This window comes from Ochotona curzoniae, unplaced genomic scaffold (assembly GCF_017591425.1).
Source record: "Ochotona curzoniae isolate NIBS_2020 unplaced genomic scaffold, NIBS_Ocur_1.0 scaffold_3835, whole genome shotgun sequence".
Taxonomy (NCBI): domain Eukaryota; kingdom Metazoa; phylum Chordata; class Mammalia; order Lagomorpha; family Ochotonidae; genus Ochotona; species Ochotona curzoniae.
This window is the reverse complement of record NW_024467114.1, coordinates 14,478,275-14,501,721: the sequence shown is the minus strand read 5'-3', so window position 1 is coordinate 14,501,721 and position 23,447 is coordinate 14,478,275. Positions and strand designations below refer to the sequence as shown.

The window sequence follows — 23,447 nt, the reverse complement described above, 5'->3', positions numbered from 1 at the left end:
AATGGCCCAGAGGCTAAATCTTCTCCTTGTACCCACCAGAATCCCACATGGGCACCAGTTTATGTCCTGGTTGCTCCACTTCCCATCCAGATACCTGCTTGTGGCCCAGAGCTTTGGGACCTGCATGGGAGACCCAGGAGAAGCTCCTGGCTTCAGATCAGCCCAGCTCCAGCCATGGTGGCCACTTGGGGGGTGAACCAGTGGACAGAAGATCTTTGTCTTTGTATCTCCTTCTCTCTGTAAATATGCCTTCCCAATAAAAATAAATAAATCCTTAAAGAAAATAACCTTCCACTTAATTTACTACTGAATAAACCACAGAGAATATGAAAATAGTAATAATTACAATAAATTAATAGCCTATTAATTTTTAATAGAAAACATTTATGCTAAATGAAGTTTATATGTCATTCAAAATTACTGCAGCATATCATTTTCAAAAATTACATAAGAGAATACTACACAGACCATAGTTTAGTAAAATTATGTTTCTCATTGGTGGAAAACCATCAAATCACATTTAAGAAATGCAAATCTACATTATCAAGGTGAGATATATTTCTGACATAACTAAAACTTTTTATAATCCTAATTTTTATGGAATATGGATCAAGTAATATTATGTATTCCTATTCAACATTGCTATACAAACATTTAAATATATAACAAAAATCCAGTTAGTACCAAATTAAAAGAATATAAATTTGTACAAAGAAAGAAAAATTCTAGATTTTTAAAAAACAGACAAACTGATGCATGATATTGGTCAATTATCCATTAAGACAGCATTATTACTATTAACTTAGGATAAAAACCTGCTTTTGAGAACTCAGAAAACTACGAACTAGTAACACAAGAACTATTTGTCTTGTACTTTATCACATCTTAGGAATTATATGGAAATCCTGCATAGTTAAAATATGTTTAATTAAAGTTTATCATCACTATCAAGCACAGTGGTTGCCTTTAAAATAGGTCTGTGATGATAGGCTAACCTTGTCACAAGTAGCTTTGCTATAATTTCCACTTTAATATATAAAAGATACATTTTCAAGAAGGAAAATGCTGATATTATCTTATTTATATGCTTGCTGCTGAAATGATTTAGATAGTTTTCTTTTCCACACATTATCAGTATAAAGCCTATCTTCCGAAGCAATGAATTATTGCTGATTCTTAAAACCTTTTCTACCTGTATCTCTTAGTACAGAAAAATGAGAAAACATACATATTTATTCTATATAAACAGAACAGACACAAGATACAGATAAACGATGATTCATTACACAGCAGTGAATAATTGCTATCTAATCATTATCAGACCAGAAATGGATATTAAGTATTTCGAATCAGTTTTAAATTGGAAGACATGTAAGTTTACCATAAAAATTAAAAAAACTGAAATCTTAGGTTTTTGGAATAATATGTGTCTGCAGTTCAAGCTGTTCACTGATACTGACAAATTTAACACTGTTGTCAACAGCAAACTCAAAATAATTATTCGGTCTAATAGAAAAACCTCTTCAGCTATAAAACAAGCTAAAGAACATACCCAGGGAACTGCAGCCTAAAAAATGGTCTGCGGGGAGAATCAATCACTTACTTTGATATTTCTGATACTTACATATTCAATTATGATCACCTAAAATCAACTAGGTAAATAATTCTCTTCATCTGATAAGTTGAGGAAAATAATACTTTTTTTCTTTTTCTGAGATACTATTTTTCTATTTTGGTCGATAATATAAGGGGAAAAAAAATACCAAGTAGGAATAAAAACCATCTGCATCAGTTATATGTATCAGAAACAAGTTCAAACCAGACTTTCAAAATCAAACACTGAAATACTGAAAAATCATGTAGATATTAACATACAGTATCAATGCAATGTGAAACCAATAACAAAGAATAAAATGTGCACATGAGATTAAACTTCCCTGTGGGAAATATATTTTAAATTGTAGTTTTGATGAAACAGACCACGATACAACAGCATCCAATGACAATGTCAAATTAACTTCTTTCTTTTATATCACAGCAATAAGAAAGGTTTTCTTTTCTGTACATTTTCATTTCTGTCCATACAAGCAACAACCAGACTGGCATAATCATGGGAATTACATCCTCCTTGGTCAGGTAGGCACTGCTCGGAGACTGACCCATCACTGTGCGTAAACGAGCACCCAATGTGAGTGCTGTACAGTGGGAGAGCAAAGCAAGAACCTCTTCTTAACGGCTCAACACAATTCCTCTATAAGCCCTGTGAGCCCTAGATTTCTTAACTACGTAGATAACCTTGAAGGAAACAAGACTTGAAAGAATGTGATCAAGTGATTTATGAAAGCCACTTCGAGATTTAAATTCTAAGATTCCAATTATGCTAAATAAATGAGAAGTATAATTCGCCTAAAACTCCTCAGGATGTAACTGGATTGGCCTTTTCCTCAAATGACCCGAGAGGCATTTCTGCTCCATGATGAAGCAATTTAAACTTGGGAGCATGAAGGGATTTGTCCATGGTGGCGCTGTTACTAAGTGGAAGTACAGACACTGAAAATGAGGTGTGCCCAATGACAAGCCTCATGTTCCCACTTAGCTTCATGGAAACAGACATGAAAAAATGAGGTCACTTTGCAGATAATAAGTATAACAGAAAATACATCTTTCTGAAATGTAGATTACAAGACTGATTATATATCAAAAGTGCTCCTCAGAAATGAAACATTTTTCAGAGTCATAAAGTAGCTGGGAAAATAACTGATAAGGCTAGCATTTGCAGTCCACTGCTATTCTGTTGGCATGAATTCCTTTATTTGTATGGCAAACAGTATGGGGAATTTTAACTGTGTTATTTGAACCTCTGTTTAAACTGCAAGACTAAAGATTTCAGCATTGACCACTCAGTGTTTGCATGGCATATGGTGAAAAATAATTGTTAATCTTTGGTGTCAATATCGTCAAACAATGAGATCACATATCAAAAGCTTGAAAAAGCCCTACACAAGAATTTTCAACATAATATGATTTTCTTCTACATTACACATACTTGCCTCTGTACTTGCATTCTTACAACTAGACACCCAGCCAAAGATACAAACCTATGTACAGATAAAATGTACTATAACATCCAATATTCTCTAGTCTTAACAAAAGGGGAATCTGGGGCAGGAACTTGGTACAGTCAAGGTCCCATTTAGAATGCCCACTGATTTCAGTTTGCTGTTAGTTCCCACTTTGGGAAGTGACAGGAGATGGATAACTAAAAAGTTGGGTCCCTGACACCAACACAGGAGGCCCAAAAAGAGTTCCTGGCTCCTGGCTTCAGCCTGGTCTCGCCCTTTTTTTAAGGCAACTGGGAACTGAACCAGTGGAAATGAGACCTGAGTGTCTATTCTTCTGATTGACAAGAAACAAACAAACAAAACACAAACAATTTTGTGAGTTGTCAATGTTTTCATAAATAAAATTCAATAAAAAAATGAAATAGCAAGGAGCTTTACCTTAGTGTGGGAGAATGTGTGTGTGTACACAACCCAGATGCATCGTGTGCCGTCTGCAGGAGAACACGGAGCAGCACACGCAGGAACCGTGCAGGCCTGTTGGGCGTTGGTGTACATCGTGTGCAGATGGAGGTGAATGCAGAAATATGCATGCGATGGTGTTGGGAAATGAGCATATTTGTGGGATAACAACTACTTGTTACTGTGAGTTGGTCAAGAATCTTAGAAAAGTTCCTGCTACAAACACCATAAGGCCAGGTCATCCCTACCACTCCAATGAGATTCCAGAAACATTAATTTAAGGACTTACTAATCATTTTAGTACATTCATAGGACTGGTAAGCTATATTATATTCTATAGAAATTTGTACCCAAGGTGTATCAATTCCATACACATTTGTCTTTGCTTGTCAACATTTTTTGGCATATATTTTCCATTTTTGTAAATTTATTTTTCATTTACTTCAAAAACAAAGCTATGTTCTTAACACATTTTAGATATTTAACTTTTAACATTTTAAATCATCAATACTTTAGGGTTAGTGTGAACTCCAAAGTCTTCATTTAAATTTGAAATGACTGTAAATTTGATTTCAGACTAAAAGTTGATGGTTTTTGTTTGTCTTTAATTTCCTCTCAATGTGAGATTCAGCAGAGTAAGACAATTAGCTTGTTTAGGTAAGGATACAGGTGCTAAATTAGTACTGTCAATGGGTAGACATGAATAATTCTGAGAATGAGTAATATATACACAAACTGGAAAGATTTTATGTGTAAAGGTCAAGTCATTTGAAAGCTCTCCAGTAAGAATACATTTTTTAAAAGTTAGAAAAAGAATCCTGCTGAGCATTTATTGATGTTGCAATTACTGACATTCAGAATTCTCTTCATCCACTAAATCACAGTTACCCAGTTCTTCAGGGTATTTGTGGATTAGCAATAGCATTTATGTATTATCACATCAATGGAAATCTCAGGTGAAACTGATTATAATAACTGGTGCTGGTAACAGTGAATCCTCATAGTTCAGTAGTATGCCAATTGCGTGCAGAGGGCAAAATAGACTTTGCTTATTCTTTTTAAAGAAGATTTATTTGTTTTTATGGAAAGACAGATTTATAGAGACAAGGAGAGACAGAAAGACCTTCGATTTGCTGCTTTACTCCTCATATGGCTGCAGCGGCTGGAGCTGAGCCAAACAGAAGCCAGAAACCAGGAGCTTCTTCCAGATCTCCCATGACAGTGCAGGGTCCCATGGCTTTGTGCCATCAACTACTGCTTTACCAGGCCACAAGCAGGGAGCCGGATGGGAAGAGTAGTTGCTAGGACATGAACTGGTGCCCATATGGGATAATGGCACGTGAAGAGGGAGGTTTAGTAAATTGTGCTGTTGTGCCAGGCCCTACTTTGCTTATTCTTAATGTTTACATTTAATACTAAGGGAAAGATCAGAACACAAATTGTTATTGTTTCTGAACATTTGTCCCATTATTGCTTTCCAGAAAGATTTTTTCCATAACTCTTTCCTCTTGAGATTTTAATGCTACAAGCTCTATCTATGCCTATGCTTTATATCATGTATACCTATGCTTTATACATGAGAAAAAAAAAGTTCACTGTTTTTATTTATTACAAGAATGACTATGATTTTAAGTTGAAAATTTAAAGTTAATAACATCTAGTTTTCCAAGTGGCATTATAACCTACTTATATACAATAGGCCAGAAGGTAAACTAAATTGCTTACACCAATGATCAATCTAAAAATCTTCAGAACAACAAAGTAGAATCAGATTTTCAAAAATAACTCTAATCATCAAGAATTTTTTTTTTATTTTTAACAAATGTAATTGAAAACATTAAATACATGCAATCAAAATCATGTAAACTTTATGTCTGGGTTGATATAATACCTCTTCACTGGGGTGTGTGTTGAGTCGTCACAGAGAGGAAAGACTGAAGAACAGACACAGAAAATGTTCACGAGGCAGAGTGAGCCAGCAGCCAGAGACAGGCCACCAGGGCTGAGATAACTCCAAAGTCAGGCAGCCACACCAACGCGTGCCCATCTCCACCATCTATTTGCCAGTGTTTGTGCTACTGATCTTTTCTGTATTCTGTGAATTTTTAATGGATTCACCACTAGTGATCCTACACTGATACCCAAGAAAATCTTATAAATTAAATGTTGGAATTTTGTCAAGAAAGATTGAACTTTGGAGAGAGGGTCACACTCAATTTAACTTTGGCTATTTGAATCTGCAAGTGCCACGATTTGCCTCTACTGGGACATGTCACAGGAGATAATTTCCTTAGAAATATACACAGAAGAAAATAACAAAATGTTAACAGTAGTTATTCTTTTTAATAACTTTTGTTTTAATTTGTACATACTAAATGTTCTCCAAGTTTCTATAATAAAAATGTATGATTCTGTAACTTCTAATTAAATATTTAAAATAACTATGATCAACTTTAGCATAGGGATCATAATTTGACAACATTTTGATCCAAATGCTTAGCTAAATATCTAGAAAAGCTACACTGAAGAAAATATATATTATTTCTCAGCCTCATATAACTGTATGTTTGTATATACTTGTTTATTTGCTCTTTTCTTTAGCATAGATATCCAAAACATCGGTTGTATTCTAGTGCAAAACACTGTTGAGAATGGTGAGCGTACTGCTGAAAATTTGGCATTCTCTAGCATGTTATAGAATATGCTACAGTCATACCCATTCTCCAGTCTTTTTTGTTTGTTTCTGAGGAAAAATAACCACGCAAATGATTTAAACATAAAAAGAGAAAAGTGTAATCTATTTTTCACTGATGTATGCAGACAAAAAATTTCTGAAAATATTTTCATTCATAGCAGAGAATACTACCATAGTTATCTTATTTGTGGGTTAAAATTTATTAAATATGTTAGACTAAACTGATTTAAAAAAAAAAAAATAGCCCACCAAAACAAAAGCCTAATACTGGCTTTTCAGCCCAAATGAGTGAGTGTTCAAACCCCTTCAGCCTGCATGCGATAACGGAGTATTTGTAATTAAGAGCTGACTGAACAGACCTCGGGAACAGCAGCACCGCCAGCACAGCAGACAACGAGCTGGGCCACCAGCAAAGCCACGGGACCCACTGACTGCCCCCACCACACGCTTCGTTGAGATGAGAAATAAAGGCAACTAGAACGGATTTTGCACAGATGAGGACAAGAAGCTAGGCTTGAAACAAGACAGGAAATTGAAATTGGTGTCAACAACCGTTACCTATGTAAAGCAAAAGCTTACCAATGACTTGTTTTCACCATTTCTTTGCTTTCTCTCTTTAAAAAAAAATAATGTAAGAAGACACGTTTGAATGTATCAGAAGTGGATTCTTCGTCAATTTTCACATATCATCTTTAACTTGGTCATCCAGATGAAAATTATGTAAGCCATAAATTAGCTTTAAACAAGCTCTAAATCAGGTTAGAATTCACTTTTGAATTAAAAAGCCTTCAGAATATTATAAGTGGCTGTCATTTTATTACCCCGATCAATTCTGTGTGGCCTGAGGTGGGAGGAAAACGAATGCTGTGTTCATTTACTGTGGGTTTATCTCTTACAGCAGGCCCTGGAAACCACAGCAATGAATCCAAAGTTCAAGTTACATTTAACAGTGCCAATGCAGGAAATTACTGCTCCTTTAAAAGCTGAGCTTCAATGGGGAGAAAGAGACATTTCTTTACTGTCCAAAATACGCAAAAATTAAGTTTAAAATAAAGAGCATTTCCACAATATTGAAGAATTTAAAATGATCCTCAAAGGAAAAAAATAGACAGCACGTTATCCTCGGTGCTTCTGATGTACCAAACCACATGTGTTACCAATAACTTATCTTAATGAGAACAGTTTTATTTTTTGTTTCCTGTGGATTCGCGCAAGCCAACACAAGTGTAGCTTAGGTTCCGGTTAGACTCACACCACCATCATTAGACTCAAACACCAGGAAAAAGAAAAGCCGACTAAAAATGTCTGAGGTGGAAGCACTGATCTGTTGTTGTTGTTGTTTTAATCACTAACAAGAGGAAACTAAAGCACAGAGACGTTAAGTGACTTGCCCAAGTTTCACAGTGAGCTGGATGACTTGACTCTGAGTCGCACTCTTCAAGGAGACTATTGAACGGAAAGAACTAGGAGTAAGTCAAAGAGGGGGTCTTCCCAGGCAGCATTCTCCTTATCAGAGCAGCAATCAGGGACGCTGAGGAGGGCAGGAAGGAAACGGGGTTGGGACATGTCAGGAGGCACTGGCAGCTGGAGGCCGCGGGTTCCACTGCTGGTGGACAGACGCATGAGCGAGTGTCTGCGCAAGTACTCACACACACACACTCACACACACACACACACACACACACACACCGACACAAGACTGCTTTCAGTCTTTCACAATACTTACTGAGAGGAACACACGTTGCCATACCCAAACACCCGTGTGTGCTTCATATATCTATGTATATGTATATATGCAAAATTATTTTACCTACTTTAGCAATAAAGTTTCTATGTTGTATGTGCTTTAATATATATTTTGTTACTCTTCATGATACAGCACCATAGACACAGGGATTTGCCCTCCCACCCCTGCTCTTTTAGCAACAGCCTCAGGTAGAACATTCTGCTACTTAAGTGTATCGTGATACTGTGGGTAGAGACTATGGTAAAATGTCCAGCATCCTATTGGCAAGATACAGTCAAAAGTTGAACAGATTTAATAAAAACATTATGGAAGTTTCCAAAGTACTCAATCATAGAGTAGACTAATAAATGTTACAAAAGAGCACAAATCGAAACTGACCCAAAGCTGTCACCATCTAGCTGGGAAAACCTATGGTTACCCTGAGTGTATTCCACTGGGTCTCACTTTCCTCGTTTGTAAAGTACTCCAACTAGATCATTAAAAAAAAAAAAAAAAAACAACCATAACCATGTAAGTAGCAGGAAAGCCAACTGAGTGAATATCCAACATCAGGAGGCAGCATTGTGGTGTAGTCGGTAAATCCACCACCTGTGACACCAGCACCCTCTATGGGCAGCAGCTTGAGACCTGGCTGCCCCACATCCAGTCCAGCTCCCTTCTGATGCACCTGGGCGTGCAGAGGAAGCAGGTCAAGTGCTTGAGCCCATGGACCGGGCTGAGACACCAAAGAAGCCCCGGGTTTTTAGTGTCTGGCTGGCCCAGCCCGAATTATTGCAACCACCTGGGGAGTGAGACAGTGGATGGGAAGTCTTTATCTCCTCTTTCTCTTGCGCTTCATCTCCTTTCCTTCTACCTTTCAAGTAAATAAACAAATAAATAAACCTTTTTAAAAAATGAAAAATAAAGTGCCAAGGTATTCTTAGTCTAAAGAGAAGAAAACCAAAATCATAATCGCGCCATTTCATGAAACCTTCATTATTATACAATGAAGCATTTATCTTTTAAGCATTTATAAGCAATCTAAATGATATTTCATCTTCATTTTTATTTTAAACATAAAATTCCATGATATTTTAAGATATATTGTTAAAAATTAAAGAAAATTGGGAAATCCTCACATGCTTTCTAATAATAGAGTTTAAGGTCTTTCTTGGATTAAGCATGTAGGATGTACTCAGTGTTTAAACTAGATAGATACAATAATACAATGGTAATTTTAAGCTTAGAACATTTTCCACAGAAGTCTTTTAAATGGGTTTCAATCTAACCACAAGACCTATTTCAAATTCTATGTCCGGACAGGAAGAGAAACGGATTCTCCATCTTCCAGGCACTGGAGAGCCTAGGACAAAGACTGAAGCTCTCACTTCGGGGGAGGTATCAGTTATCGGACTTTGCTCTTCTTCGTGCCTGTGGGTATTAGTGTTACCACAAATGTTGTTTGCTCAATCTTTGTTTTATGCCTTTGTCAAACCCATGATTTAAAATGTTATGTTATTAAAACTAATGATTATCAAACTCTGTGATTATTTTTAAAATAAAATTTACTGAATATGAGTGAACTGCTGTGATTGAACAGTCTTTGCCTGTGTTCCTACTAAACTGGGATGCTTTTTTTTTTTACCTTTTGAATGCTTTATTGGATGGATCATTAAGTACGATTAAAACATGTTAAAAACATGTTATCCCGAATACAGAACAAAGAGTGGGTGAGGGAGGATGGGAGGTAGGGGGCTATCATCCAGGAATGACAAAGAGCTTCAACAGAACTGTGAAGAAATGGGGAAGGAAATGAACAGATATTTTTCAAAAGAACAAATTCAAATGGCTAACGGACATACAAAAAATGCTCAGACTCCCAACTTATCAGGGAAATACAAATAAAAACCACACTGAGGTTCCACCTAGCCCCAGTGAGACTGGCCTGTATTCAGAACTCTACTAACCCTTCACTGTTGGTGGGCGTGTAGGCTAGTACAACCACTACGGAAATCAGCATGGAGAACGTTGAGACAAATGAGAATGGATTTACTGCCTGACATTTCTTTTTTCTTCTTCTGAGAAAGAAAACAGGGAGACTGATATGGGAAAAGTAACAAACTATTTTGAAGGTAGGAAGGAGAAAAGATAAGAATATGCCTCTCTTTTCCTAAAAGACAAAGCCATCTTTGAAAAAGTGAGGGTACTAGGAATAAAAGTGTAAACTGGAGAAATCTGACCAAGATTTGATATAAGTGCTATTTAAAAGCCTGATAAGGAATTCACAAAAGACAGCAAAGAAGACTGGTTTAAATTAGGAGGCATGGATTTGTAATAAATCTAAGTCTATAAATTTCTCCACTTACTTCTGGCCAAAAAAAGAACAGCTAAAATAAATCAACACACTTGAGGTGGGCAGAACTGAGGAGCTATAATAGAAGACTGATGTTTTTAAAAGTGTACATTAAAATACCAAGTCATAGTTTCTTTTAAAAAGGGGGAGGGAGATAAAATCAGGAGGAGGAAAGTGATATGGATGTCTTTGGAAGAGTTGAAGAACTGGCAAAAAGAGTTTGAAGGAATGGATAAAAGGACGATTAAGAATAAAAAACGAGTGGGTAGAAACATTGTGACTTGGGGTTGATATAGTGTCTCAATAGACTAATACTCCATCTATAAGCACTGGTATCCCACATGAGTGCCAGTTTATGTCTCAGCTGCTCTACTTCCAGTCCAGTTCCTTGCTTGTGGCCTGGGAAAGCACAGGATGGCTGGAAGTCTCGAGTTCCTACACTTTCATGGGAGAACCAGAAGAGGCTGCTGGCTCCTGTTTTCTGATGGGCTCAGTTCTGGTCATCTAGGGAGTGAACCAGTGGATGATGGAGGAGCTCTTCCTGTCTCTCCTTCTTTCTGTAAATCTGCCCTTCAGATAAAAATCAATAGGGCCCGGCGCCGTGGCGCAAGTGGTTAAAGGTTCTCGCCTTGCACGCCCAGGATCCCATATGGGCGCCGGTTCTAATCCCGGCAGCCCCGCTTCCCTTCCAGCTCCCTGCCTGTGGCCCAGGAAAGCAGTCGAGGACGGCCCAAAGCTTTGGGACCCTGCACCCGCGTGGGAGACCCGGAAGAGGCTCCTGGCTTCGGATTGGCATAGTATCGGCTGTTGCACTCACTTGGGGAGTGAATCATCGCACGGAAGATCTTCTCTGTCTCTCCTCCTCTCTGTATATCCGCCTTTCCAATGAAAAAATAATAAAAAAATAAATCTTTAAAAAAAAAATCAATAGATCTTATTTTAAAAAATAAATCTGGGCCCGGCGGCGTGGCCTAGCGGCTAAAGTCCTCGCCTTGAATGCGCCAGGATCCCATATGGGCGCTGGTTCTAATCCCGGCAGCTCCATTTCCCATCCAGCTCCCTGCTTGTGGCCTGGGAAAGCAGTCGAGGGTGGCCCAAAGCCCTGGGATCCTGCACCTGTGTGGGATACCCGGAAGAGCTTCCTGGATCCTGGCTTCGGATCGGCATAGCATCGGCCGTTGCGCTGACTTGGGGAGTGAATCTTCGGACGGAAGATCTTCCTCTCTGTCTCTCCTCTCCCTCCTAGATTCATGTGAAATAAACCTGAGTATTCCAAAAAGAAATCGAAGATGAAGGTGGTGCTCAATGCAATCTTTGTGCTGTACATAGGTTGTGGCTTTGAAATCAAATTTGAAAAGAAGCTATCAGAGAAGAGAATGGCAGAGGAAAGTCTGGCTTCTACAATACTTTGCCTTTGCATAAAAGAGTAAAGAATGGTTTCTAAAAATAGCCACCTCAGTTCCATCCCTAAAATGGGAAGAATACTAGGATAAATACTAGGGTAACTTTCACATTGCCTTATGAAGTAACAATTAACTGTTGGTTGTTGAAACTTCAAGATTAAGAAAATAATGCTGACAGTATTATGAGTTGCTTTCAGTTGCTTAATACACACCTTTGCTTTAGAAACGGATTATAAATGATAATCTAAATTTAGAAACCTGATCCTAGAAACATATTTGTCTGTGAAAATTGAGATTAGTCCAGCCCTGAGGAGCACAGAAGTGAACACGCTGCTGGAAAAAAAAAATGCTTTCATAGAGCTTGAAGTTTTCAAAGTGATACTTAAAAATGATAACCTCTGTTGGCATACTTTAAAAAGATTCAAACCAGTGAAGCATATAATCACCTGCAGCCGTTACTGCAGGTACATTTAATGGAAAATCAACTTGAACGAAGGTATCACACTGCACCACAAAACTTTAAGAAACCTTCAGAGGAACCATTAACACAGGTGGCATCTTATGTGACTAGAACTTGTATTTATTATACAAACACAGTCCAGGAGCTAAAAGACTAAACAAAATGCTGAAACAAGCTGTAGAAGTGTGAAATCATTAAAGATTGCTAAACTGGTCACAGCTGACATTATGGTAGAATAAATAAATATAGTTACATAAAGAATTTTATTCTTCAATGAGATAGAATAATTATTTTAACTTTTTCTTGGGATAAGACAGTAATTTTATACTTTTTGTGTAACAAGAATAATACATTGTCAGCAAAGGAACTAATCCAAATGAATATAAATTGCATTGCACTTAGTATTAAACATTCATAAAAATAAGGTATTATTTTCAAATAAGAAGAGCTATTGTTGTAAAAGAATGCTGATGTTGAAACAATATAAAATATTTCTGAATGTACACAAAATGGCTGAAGAAATCAGGAAAGTCAAACTATCCATACAGAGACTGGATGTAGCTGGCTTTAGCGCCGCCTCATATTACAGGTTTTCAAACTTGACAACTCATGACACATGTTAAAAAGTAACCTATGACTCAATTAAAACACAGGGCCTCTACTCAAAATTTAAAAAAAAAAAGTCTCACTTTTATATTCCTTTCCCTCAACTCCCCCCAGCTAGGTGCTGGGTCTACATAAATGGTCCTCATTGACACGCACCCCTCCCCAGCACCGAGGCTTGTTTCACAGAACTTGACAAAGAGTGTCAAGGAGTTCTCATTACCAATGTCTACTTTTCCATATTTCACTTACAACAAGGTCATCTTGAAGCAATTTCTTTGTTTTAAAACAGTGGATAGAGGTTTTATCCCTCTACCCATTAGGAAGACCAAAGCATATCTTACCTAATACAAATATTTTTCTTTTTTTTTTTTTGTCCTTTTTCCTACTTCATATAGTATTGAAAAGAAAAATCTGAATTTCTACTTTATAAAAACCTAAAACGATCTTATGACAAAAGTCTAACTGGAGAACCTCTTGCAAAAAGGAATAGAAGCTGCCTAATTCAATGCATATGTAAAAGCTATTTGCCAAAATATAGGTGTGAGGGCCCAGCTTGTGGCTCAATGGTTAGATTCTCCCCGTCAAGCGCTGGAGTCCCAGATGGGTGCTGGTTGGTGTCCCAGCTGCTCCACTTTCCTTCCAGCTCCCTGCGTGTGGCCCGGGGAGCAGTAAGGACGGCCCAAAGCTTGGGACCCTCTACTTCTGCGGGAGACCTGAAAGCAGCAACTCTTGGCTCCTCGCTTCAGATAGACTCGGCTACAGCCATCACAACCATTTGCAGGGTGAATCAGCAGGTGCAAGATCTTTCTGTCTCTCCCTTTCTCCATAAATCTGCCTTTCCAACAAAAATAATTTTTTAAAAAAACCAAAATATAGGTTTCAATCAATGTTCTACCATTTATTTTCTAAGTAACTTTCTCTGAGTCTCATAATTTTTAATTTGTACAAGTGAGATGAGAACTTTAACTATCTTAAAGGCTATTGTAAGGATTAGATTGAATTATACATTTTCAGTCCCTAATTAACATTGACTGATAGTTAGCAATAGTAGTATGGTAGTATGAGAAATATTTGTTAAAAGGAATACTGTACAACACATAATAAGTAGATAAGTATATAGCATGGAAATTTTTCATCTATACAATTAGATGACAGGAAATCATTTCATACCAGAGTATGATATGCCTCCAAGTTTTTAAAACTTTGTTGTAGTAAGATACAGAACCATATCCTATGTTCAAATGCTACACATTCACATGATTTAAATACATTTCCTATTTTTTCTAAATTGTTCAAGTACTCCACAATGATTGTTTCATCTTTTTGATAAGAAATTAAAAAAAAAATCTTAAAATATAGGTAATTTCACCCTGACCTTAATTTACTTTAGAAAAGTAGTGTAGAAATAAGAAGAAAAAAGGAAAAAAATGAAAAGTATGTATTTTATGTATTTTAAAAACAAGATTTCATTTAAAGGATAACTAAACATTTTCTAATTTAAATTAGGCATGAAATGTTATATTTATTTAATCATATCTGCATAATGAACTTTTACTGGAATATCATCAATATATCTTCTCCATCAATATATCAGTCTCCTTAGGGGGCTGGCATCAGGGCTTATCGCCTAAGCTTTCGCTTTGGGCATTGGCATCCCATACAGGCACCAGTTCAAGCGCTGGTTGCTCTACTTCTGATCCAGCTCCCAGCTTGTAGCCTGGGAAGGCAGCAAAGTATAGCACAAGTCCTTGGACCTTGCACCCACTTGGGAAATCTGGAGGAAGCTCCTGGCTCCTGGCTTTGGACCAGCTCAGCTGTGACAGTTGGGAGTGAATGAGTGGATAGAAGATATCTCTCTGCATAAACTCTAACTTTCAAATAAATTAAATAAACATTTTTTTAAGTAGCTAATGAAGAGTATCAAGTTGGTGAATTTCAAAAGGCACTTCTGTGTATGGTTTCCTACCCCTGTAACTTGATTGCTTAGCTCAGCCATGATTCGGTCTCCGTCATATGGTATCCACAGCACTGAGGGCCACACGCCTCCTTAGAGAGTGGTTTGGTTTTTCAAGTTTATATAAATGTAACTAAGAAATGGCAAATTATTACAGAATGATCTATTTTCAGAGATTTCAATTATTCTTTTCAATGAATACAATATTGAACCATAGCAAAATTTGTATGTCATCAACTAATTTTATTGGAAACAAATAAATCACATTTTCAAAAAGATTCTTAATCTGTGACCATGATTTCTTGAAGTACATGGTCAATGTATCACTCAGTCCTCATTAAAACTGCTTTAGGTTATGGAACCAAACATCAGTACTGACTCCAACTCTGCTGTTCAGAAGGGCACTAAGCAACATATATTTTACTGAAACTTGTTACCTTATAAAAATATTGCTTAGGGATAGGTTACAGAAAACACAATGAGGACAATCAAGTAAATGGCCTCTGGGCTACAAACAACAGTTAAACAGTAAGTTCAGTTCAGGCAATGTATGTTCAGTCTAAGAAACAGCACACCTTTTTAAAAGCACAGTTGTAACTATAATTACAGGAACTGTTACTGATAAATCATTATTACTAATCACAAAATATACCACTCAATTAGAAATCAGGGAAAGGAAATATTCATACACACACTTATTAAAATTTTTTTTTGCCTGCCAGAGACATACTGGAGCTACTGGCAGTAGTCTGCATTTAGTCTAGGACAAGATCTTAGAATCAACAATCAAATTTGAAGTTTGTGAACTTTACTTTACTTAGTGGATCAAAGAGAAAAGTCTAAAATTTAAGTTTCAAACCACAGCTATCATTGAAGAAGACCATGTCTTTCAGTTAGTGTGAAAGCAACCACCGGTTTGTTTTGTGAGAGTCTAATGCAGGAAACAGTACAAGCAACTTTACTCCAGATTAGCATATGCCTATATCACTAAAGAAGCAAAACTCAGTTAAGCTGAGAAAACACACTTTTATAAGCATTAATGGTTGTTACACAAATAGGCTTTACATGTAAATAACTTCTCTGTTAACCATGCTCAAATCAAAAACTTTAAATACAATCTAATGTCATATAAAATTCCCGAGGTCAAACGCACAGTTAAAATATTCAAAAGTCCTTTTTTATGGGTCATTTACATGCTTCAAATTTAAAAGAACTTTAAAGGATAATTCATTTAAATTTTATATTTTTCATAAATCTTCACAATACATAAAATCCAGACATTCAATTTTCAGTAAGCCGAGGTTCAATTAAATGCTTGTTTAATGTATTGTGGAGAGATACTCCTTAGAGGTTTTCTGTTCAATATTTAAAGAGGCACAATTCTGAATGTCTGCTCTATCTGAAAAAAAAATATTTATGTATGTCATTTCAAAATATCAGTTTTAGCATTCCAATTAGTCAATGCAGAAATGTGGAAAATAAAACAAAGTTTTAAAATCCTATTCCTTATATCCAGAGATTTCTAATTAAAAAAAAAAAAACTCGCCACAGCTAGTGTGTCATGCATTTGTAGTTCCAGAAAATACCCTCCATGAGACAGATGAGATTTCCATGCATTTGAATGTACATGTTTCTACTCAAAACATCTGTATACTTAAAAGATCAAGTAAGAGTGAATCGAATGGCAATCTCCAAGCTCGGGCACGTTGTGGGAGTGAGATAACGGCAGGCTCTGGAGACTGATTTCTCAGAGGACAGAGCCTAAGCAAGGATGAGACGTTCATGGGAGTAAGTGGCACAGTCAGTGTGAAGTGACAAGATGGACACCTAAGTCCTCGGCAGCAGTGATGAGCATAATGATTTGGTGCAAGCAGCTTTAAAATAAACATCTACACATGCTCCTTCAACCATGTCAAGGCAAGTTATCTTCATTTGGGGAGTTTTGGCAGACAGAAATTCGAGATCTGTATCAAGTATATCATAGAAAAGAATAAACAGTGAACCATGTCTTAATTTTGAAAAAAAAATACCTTACCTCTACTGTCTACTTTAATATGTTACATATAAATGCAAAGTGCAAATTTGAAATGCTAATTTGTTGAAATTTGTTGAAAACTGAAGAGTTTGAAAAATAGGTATATTGGTAGTTCCTGGTCTCAACTACTCACAAAAAGTAGCTGGGGAGCTCAAAAAAATTCATACATAAATCTGTGTAAAGGTTCTCCCTCAACCTTCTGTCTTCTTTTCGTGAATAATTTAGTCTAAAAATCATCAGACTTTCAACCAAATAGGTATCCATGTGAGGAAGGGAGAGAGAGTGGGAATACATTTTTCCAAATTCAGGGCGTGATCACAGAAGAACACATATTAAAGGTAATAGAGGTGTGTTTTTTTGGTAATGACTTAAAAAATGAAAAGGGATAGAAGCGCAGTAGTTTTCAATATTTATGATAGCATAGAAATAAGAGAGGTGTGTGTGTGTGTTTGTGTGTATGTGTGTGTATGCATCTATACAGTCCTCATGGCTGTCTAGTGAGAACAAGGAGAACCAACATCCCAGTACCAATGAGCACTAAATATTTTGGTTTCTAAACACCCTTCTTGACTGAAAGGAACCATGGTCCTTGGAGAAATGATGGACTCAAAAAGTGGGGAAGAGAGGGGAACAATTTAAGCTAGAAAATTTTTCAATGCGCAAATATTGAAAAATTAATGAAATCATATCTGGAGGAACCTGAAACCAACTTGAAGTGGCTTTCAGTAACCAAATTTGGTGTGATTTGAATAAAATAATAATGAATGCAACCCACTGAAGATTGCAAATTATAACCACTGAATAAAACAGAACATGAAAGTTTGATGAGGAATAGACTGTATAAGTAGTCTCAAGTTTCTTGAAGAGTATCACTCTTTTCTTTTTTTAAAGAAAAATTATTTGTTTATTTGACAAAGTTACATAGAGAGACTGGAGGTAGAGAGAGAAATCTTCCATAAGCTGGTTCACTCCCCAGATGGTTGCCAAAGCCAGGAGCCTGGAACTTCATCTGGGAATCTCATGTAGTGCCAGAGACCAAACACTTGGGCCATCAACCACTGCTTTGCCCAGACCTCTAGCAGGGAGCTGGATGGAAAGCAGAGCAGCAGGATGCAAAATGGGACCCATTTGGGATATTGTGACTTTCCTAAGTATAGAAGAATGGCACACAATCATGTGGTTAAAGTTAACATCATCATCCATTGTTCAAATCAAAACCATGCAAGGAGGGGATGGCACTGTGGCACAGCACATTCAGCTGCCCCTGTGATGCTAGCATCCTATAGGAATGTCAGGTCGAGTCCTTCTTGCTCCATTTAAGGTCCAACCTCCTGTTAATGCACCTAGGAGGGTAGCAGAAGATGGTCCAGTTACTTGAGCTTCTTCCATCCACACAAGAGACCTGGACAAACTCTTCTTAGCTGCTCTGTTTCAGATCCAGTCTCCTGCTAGTTTGCCTAAGAAGGCAGCAAAATATGGTCAAGGTACTTGGATCCTGCCACCCACATGTGAGACCCAGATGGAATTCTGGCTAGCTACTGCAGCCGTCTGGTGAGACATATGGGATCCACATGGGATTACAGCATTGCAGGCAATGGCCTCACCTGTTAGGCCACAGTAATAGTTCCTAACTCATTTTCTTTTTAAGAAAGAACACCTTGATTAAGCCACAGCTGACCAAAATGACTTCATTCAAACATATTCAATATTTCTGTTAAAGGAGTCAAAGCACCAAAATCTAGTTATTCACTCACACTTTTAATGAAACGTGCAATTCAAATGTGCACTAGCCCTGATGGTTAAGACACGTCCATCCCATGCAGAGATGCGTGAGTTGGATTCCCAGCCCTAGCTCTTGATTCTAGCTTCCTACTAACGCAGAACCAGGTGGCCGTGGGGATGGCTTAGCAGCTCTGACATGCTGCCAGCCATACAGGAGACCAGGACTGAGCCTCTGTCTTCAGGAGCAGCCTGGAATTCATGAGCAGTAAGCATCTGGAGAGGAAACCAGCAGCAGGACTCTCTCTCTCCCCTCGTGTGTGTGTGTGTGTGTGTGTATACATATATCCTTAAATATATTTATATCCTCAAAAATATATTTTTGTTTTCCTTTTGTTTTTGTCTTTCAAATAAATATTTAGTTTAAAAAATGCTATCATTTAAATTGTGAATCATGATGATTTTCTAAATAAAAGTTTCTTTCAGGCATAAATCACTAAACAACTTTATCAAAAACAAAACAAATATTAAAAATACTAATTAAGGCACGAAATCTAGTTGTTTTACAGAACAAGAATTTCAATTCCAAGTGTATTTTCAGATGATCCATATGCAAAACCAACTGAATTTTACTGGCTTTTCTCTTGGCTAACCTAATTTAGTATGACCCAGGGGGGCGTGTTCCTGCCACTCCTGATGTGTGGCAAACAAGCACATGGTTACTTTTGTGGCTGTAAAAGCACCACTAAATGTGTTTCAGCACTGTAGTGAACATTAAATAAAAATTCTCCCCAGAGGAAATTTATATCACTTAAGTTTTTTTTTTTCCATAAAGTAACAGAATAAAGTGATATATTCTTAACATGCATCAAATTAAAGCATGGGCCACACAGATTCCAAACTTGTTTAGTTGGAACGCTGATGGTGTGATATGGAAAAGCTATTTTGTTTCAGGGAAGCAGCTTTTTTCCCACAGATGTTTTTCCCCTTACCTTAGAAGATGAAGAATCACACTCCTGACATATCCATCCATAACCTGTTTGTTTAGGAGACTTTTTCAAGGGAGGATCCAAACAGCCAAAATGGTAGCAGAGTCTACACTCATCACACCTGCAGGATAAATAAATGTATGGCATATCTAAATAATATAAAAACCAGCTGCTTCAAAATCAAAGAGAAAATCTTGCACATTTCAGGTTTAGCACAGTTAATTCTATCCTTGGTTCATTAGCTCATTGCTTTAATATTTATGAGACGCAATCTTAACCTGTAATAAAAGCCTTAGAGAAAAAAAAAATACAACTACAATTCAGTTGACAAAACAGTAGCCATCCACTGTGATGGCATAACTGTTGAAAGCATGACAATGAATGCAAGTGTATACTCACTTGTCCTCAAAACAACCATAACCATTTCAGTCTTGAACATAAATAATCATTTCCTATCAGATAATTTTACAGCATTTAATAACATAATACAATAATATATTATTATAAGATAAGATACCTATGTAATACTCAAGGTTATGAATTCAGTGCAACACATTGTGGTTATTTTAAAAATTTGGGTACTGTAAGGAATTCTACTCAGTTGTAATCAATGTTATTAACTTACACTTCATCTTCCTTTACACAGTAAATAAATTATAAACTTGCTGACACAACCTATATAAAGTAATGATACATGTTAAATCACAGAATACTGAAATACACAAAAGGATAAGAAACCACCCAAGAATATTGGTCTCTCAAACTTGATGTCATTTTTCAAAGTGCTTTTGATTTGCCTACATTAAAAATAATTACTAATAAATGTTTTGGTAGTATCTCTGTCACCTAGAAGGTACAAAATCTAAGAAAACTACCATACCTATTCTTTGTTTCAGACAATCTCATCCTGCTGACAATGAAGAAGAATCTGTATTATTTCAATGGTTTGTAAAAAGAACTTTGCATTAGTTGGAATAACAAGATCAAAACTTAACACATGACAAAGATGTAAATACCTTACAGAAGTGTAACAGTCTTCATTTTGTGTGTTTTTAAAAGTAAATGATACTTCTCTACAAATGTTCAGATTCTCTATATTGTTTATCGTACTAACTTAAAACTTCACCAGCCAACAAACCCAACAATCTTACAGGAGAAAAATGTGTAAGACACATGTTACTTAAACAAAATGCAAAATTACAATTCAATTAACTTTTAGGAAAAAGGAAGAAATTATTGCTGTGTGAATAGCACACAGAGAAAAACAACAGATTTTAACAAATGATCACAGTATCTAAAATTTTATGTTTAATTAAAGTTTTGTATAATGCTACAAAAACTCAATATCTCGGATTCACTTGGGAAACAGGATATTTCAGAAATTCATATAATGTATTCAGTTGTAAATTATCTGAACATAACCACACGTCAAAACTTCACACACTTCTTCTACAGCTTATTACTTAGGAGTAAAGTAAGCATATGTGTTTTTCCAAAAACCATTTAACTCAATACAAGTTTGGAAAAAAGTGTTTATTTTACCTTCAACCATAAGAAGAGAAAAATAAACTTAGCACTTTAACTAGTATAAAATATTAAAAATAATCCATCAAAAATAGCTGAAATGTTCAAATACCTGTTGTCCCAGGTATGTAATAGAAAATAACAAATATGTTGCTGTGTAGAGATCAAATGTTAAGTCCACACAACTTTATGTCCTTTCTCAATACATCTTATTCACCTGTCAGCAGCTAAAATTTCTATTACATTAAATGAGGATTTTGGAATCCACATAGCACAAGTATTTCTAAGTATATTAACAGGCTGAGATTTCAGATGGCTGATTCTCACATCTCTTTCATGCATGAAAACTAATATTTCAATCACATTGGATACGGTATTAGAATAAATCACAGGGTGGTTTTTTTTGTTTTTTTGTTTGTTTGTTTGTTTTGTTTTGTTTTTTTGCCATCTCACAGTCTTCAGCCTGAATACAGATTCTGCTATACACGAATGTCTATCTTTCCTACATGAAGCACTATTAGTATTTCATTTGAGTTCATATATTCAATGTTTGAAAATTTTCAGGCTCTTCCTTACTTGTGGGAAATTATTAGCCTCTGCTTCCTGATACTGTCACTGTAATTATCTAAACACCATTTATCCAAACTTAATTTGTGCATTTAGATTGCAGATTACCAAAACTGATTGAGGTTAGGTAGGTAAACTGATAAGAAAGACAGGAAGGAAGAAGGAAGGAAGGAAGGAAAAGAGGGAGGGAGAGAAAGAGGGAGGGAATTTCACTGGCTGGCTCAACTTTGTTTGTTGATTATCATCTTTTCCCCCCATTACTTCAAGGTCTTATGGGCAAAGTTCCAAGTGGATTCAATTGCTAATAATCTAAGTTTTTGACACAAACAGACTTAGAATATTAGCATCTTCCTGGTTCACGTCAAATTCCAACCTAACTACTGTGATTTTATTTTGTGCTTGCATAGTAACCTTTACAAATTGTGATTTCTAGGGAATAACTCCAGGCAAAAATCATGATAAATATGAAAAAGAACCAATACTCATTATTTATGACCTTCAAGCACAAGGATGATGCTTGCTGGTAAGGATGGATTTGCAGCTAATATATTAAGAACAACTTTGCAAAACTGTCAAATTTCCAGTCTATTACTAACTTCCATTTACTTGTAAAACCATGCTATCATTCAAATCAAGACTGTGAAAACAGGAAAATAAAGATTTTATATGCCAGCTCTGTCAGAAGATAATTTGAAGCATATGCAATTTAAAATTATCTAATTTTTCATTTTCTTCATAAATCAGGCCTCTCAAAAAGACTTAAATTTGCAGGTGTAACGCCTAAGTGTGTTATGTTTCCAAATAACTAGGTGTGATAGAAAAGTTCTATAAAATATCTTACTCAGCAATGAATAAAAAATTTAACTCTAAATAGTAAAAAGAAGTAGTTGAATACCATTAACAACTATTAACATCCAAAAGAAATAACCCAATCTTGAACTCAAAAGATTTGCTAACAAACAAATATGCATACATACTCTCTTTCTACAGGTTTCTAAAGTTAATCCCATGTGAAAAAATAATTTTGATTGTATTTTTTATCACAGAACACTGCATTTTAAAAACCATAGCTTTAGATGCTGGTAAGAAAAATATTCTGAATGACACTAATGAATTCTAGTAGAATTTACAAGAACTGTAATACTATGGGGAAATGTAAGAAATACCACTGAGAACCTTTGATCTAAGGAACAATGCAGATGGTCAAAATTATGAAATACTTGAGTCCACTATTTTGCTTTAGCCACTTTGGAAACTTTATCAAATCTTGTTAGTTAACAAATTCAGGCTAGGTTTTACATTAAATTGTTTGAAAAAACTTTAAAGTCAGAAACTCACATAAAATCCTTTAATTATCTGATACCTAAAAGCTGTAATATGGACCAATTTTATTTGCAGTCTTTACCTCTGTTTCTTAATTATACCTGGAAAAACATCATTGCAGCTATAAATAGTGTACATTTATCAAAATTGTGGAAAAAAGGTTTAAAAACTTATGTAAAAGTGGTCTTTGACTCAAATGATAATGATGAGCATAATACACTTTATTAAATAACTTTTTAAATGTTTATATAATAAATACACATTGTTATACCATTAGCACATATGAGATAAAGAGAAAGCATTTCACAGTGCTAAAAATATAAAACTAGTCAGCAAAGGAACGTTGCATTTTTAAAATAAAATCCAAGCTGAATGCTTCAAGTATCCTTTATCTTACATGACATTATGCAGCATGCTAAAATTAAAGCTTTAAATGACATAAGATGTATTTCACTTAGAAAATAAAATGAAACATTGTTTTATTAAATTCTTACCAAACACAATAATGTGGACATCAGACTCACATCAGTTATAAATATATTGATTAAGTATGATTTTTCACACACTGAAAA

At 35.9% G+C, this 23,447-nt stretch overlaps 1 protein-coding gene across 7 annotated transcripts in view; it reads right to left on the bottom strand.

Moving 5' to 3' along the window:
* PHF14 (PHD finger protein 14) overlaps positions 1-23,447 on the bottom strand; it is a 114,445-nt gene that overhangs the window by 17,465 nt on the left and 73,533 nt on the right. For 2 of the 7 annotated variants that reach the window (XM_040965006.1, XM_040965014.1), the window contains one exon: positions 19,465-19,582. In XM_040965006.1, coding sequence (XP_040820940.1) covers positions 19,465-19,582 — 118 coding nt within the window. The other 5 variants (XM_040965007.1, XM_040965010.1, XM_040965009.1 and 2 more) reach the window with 5 other exon arrangements.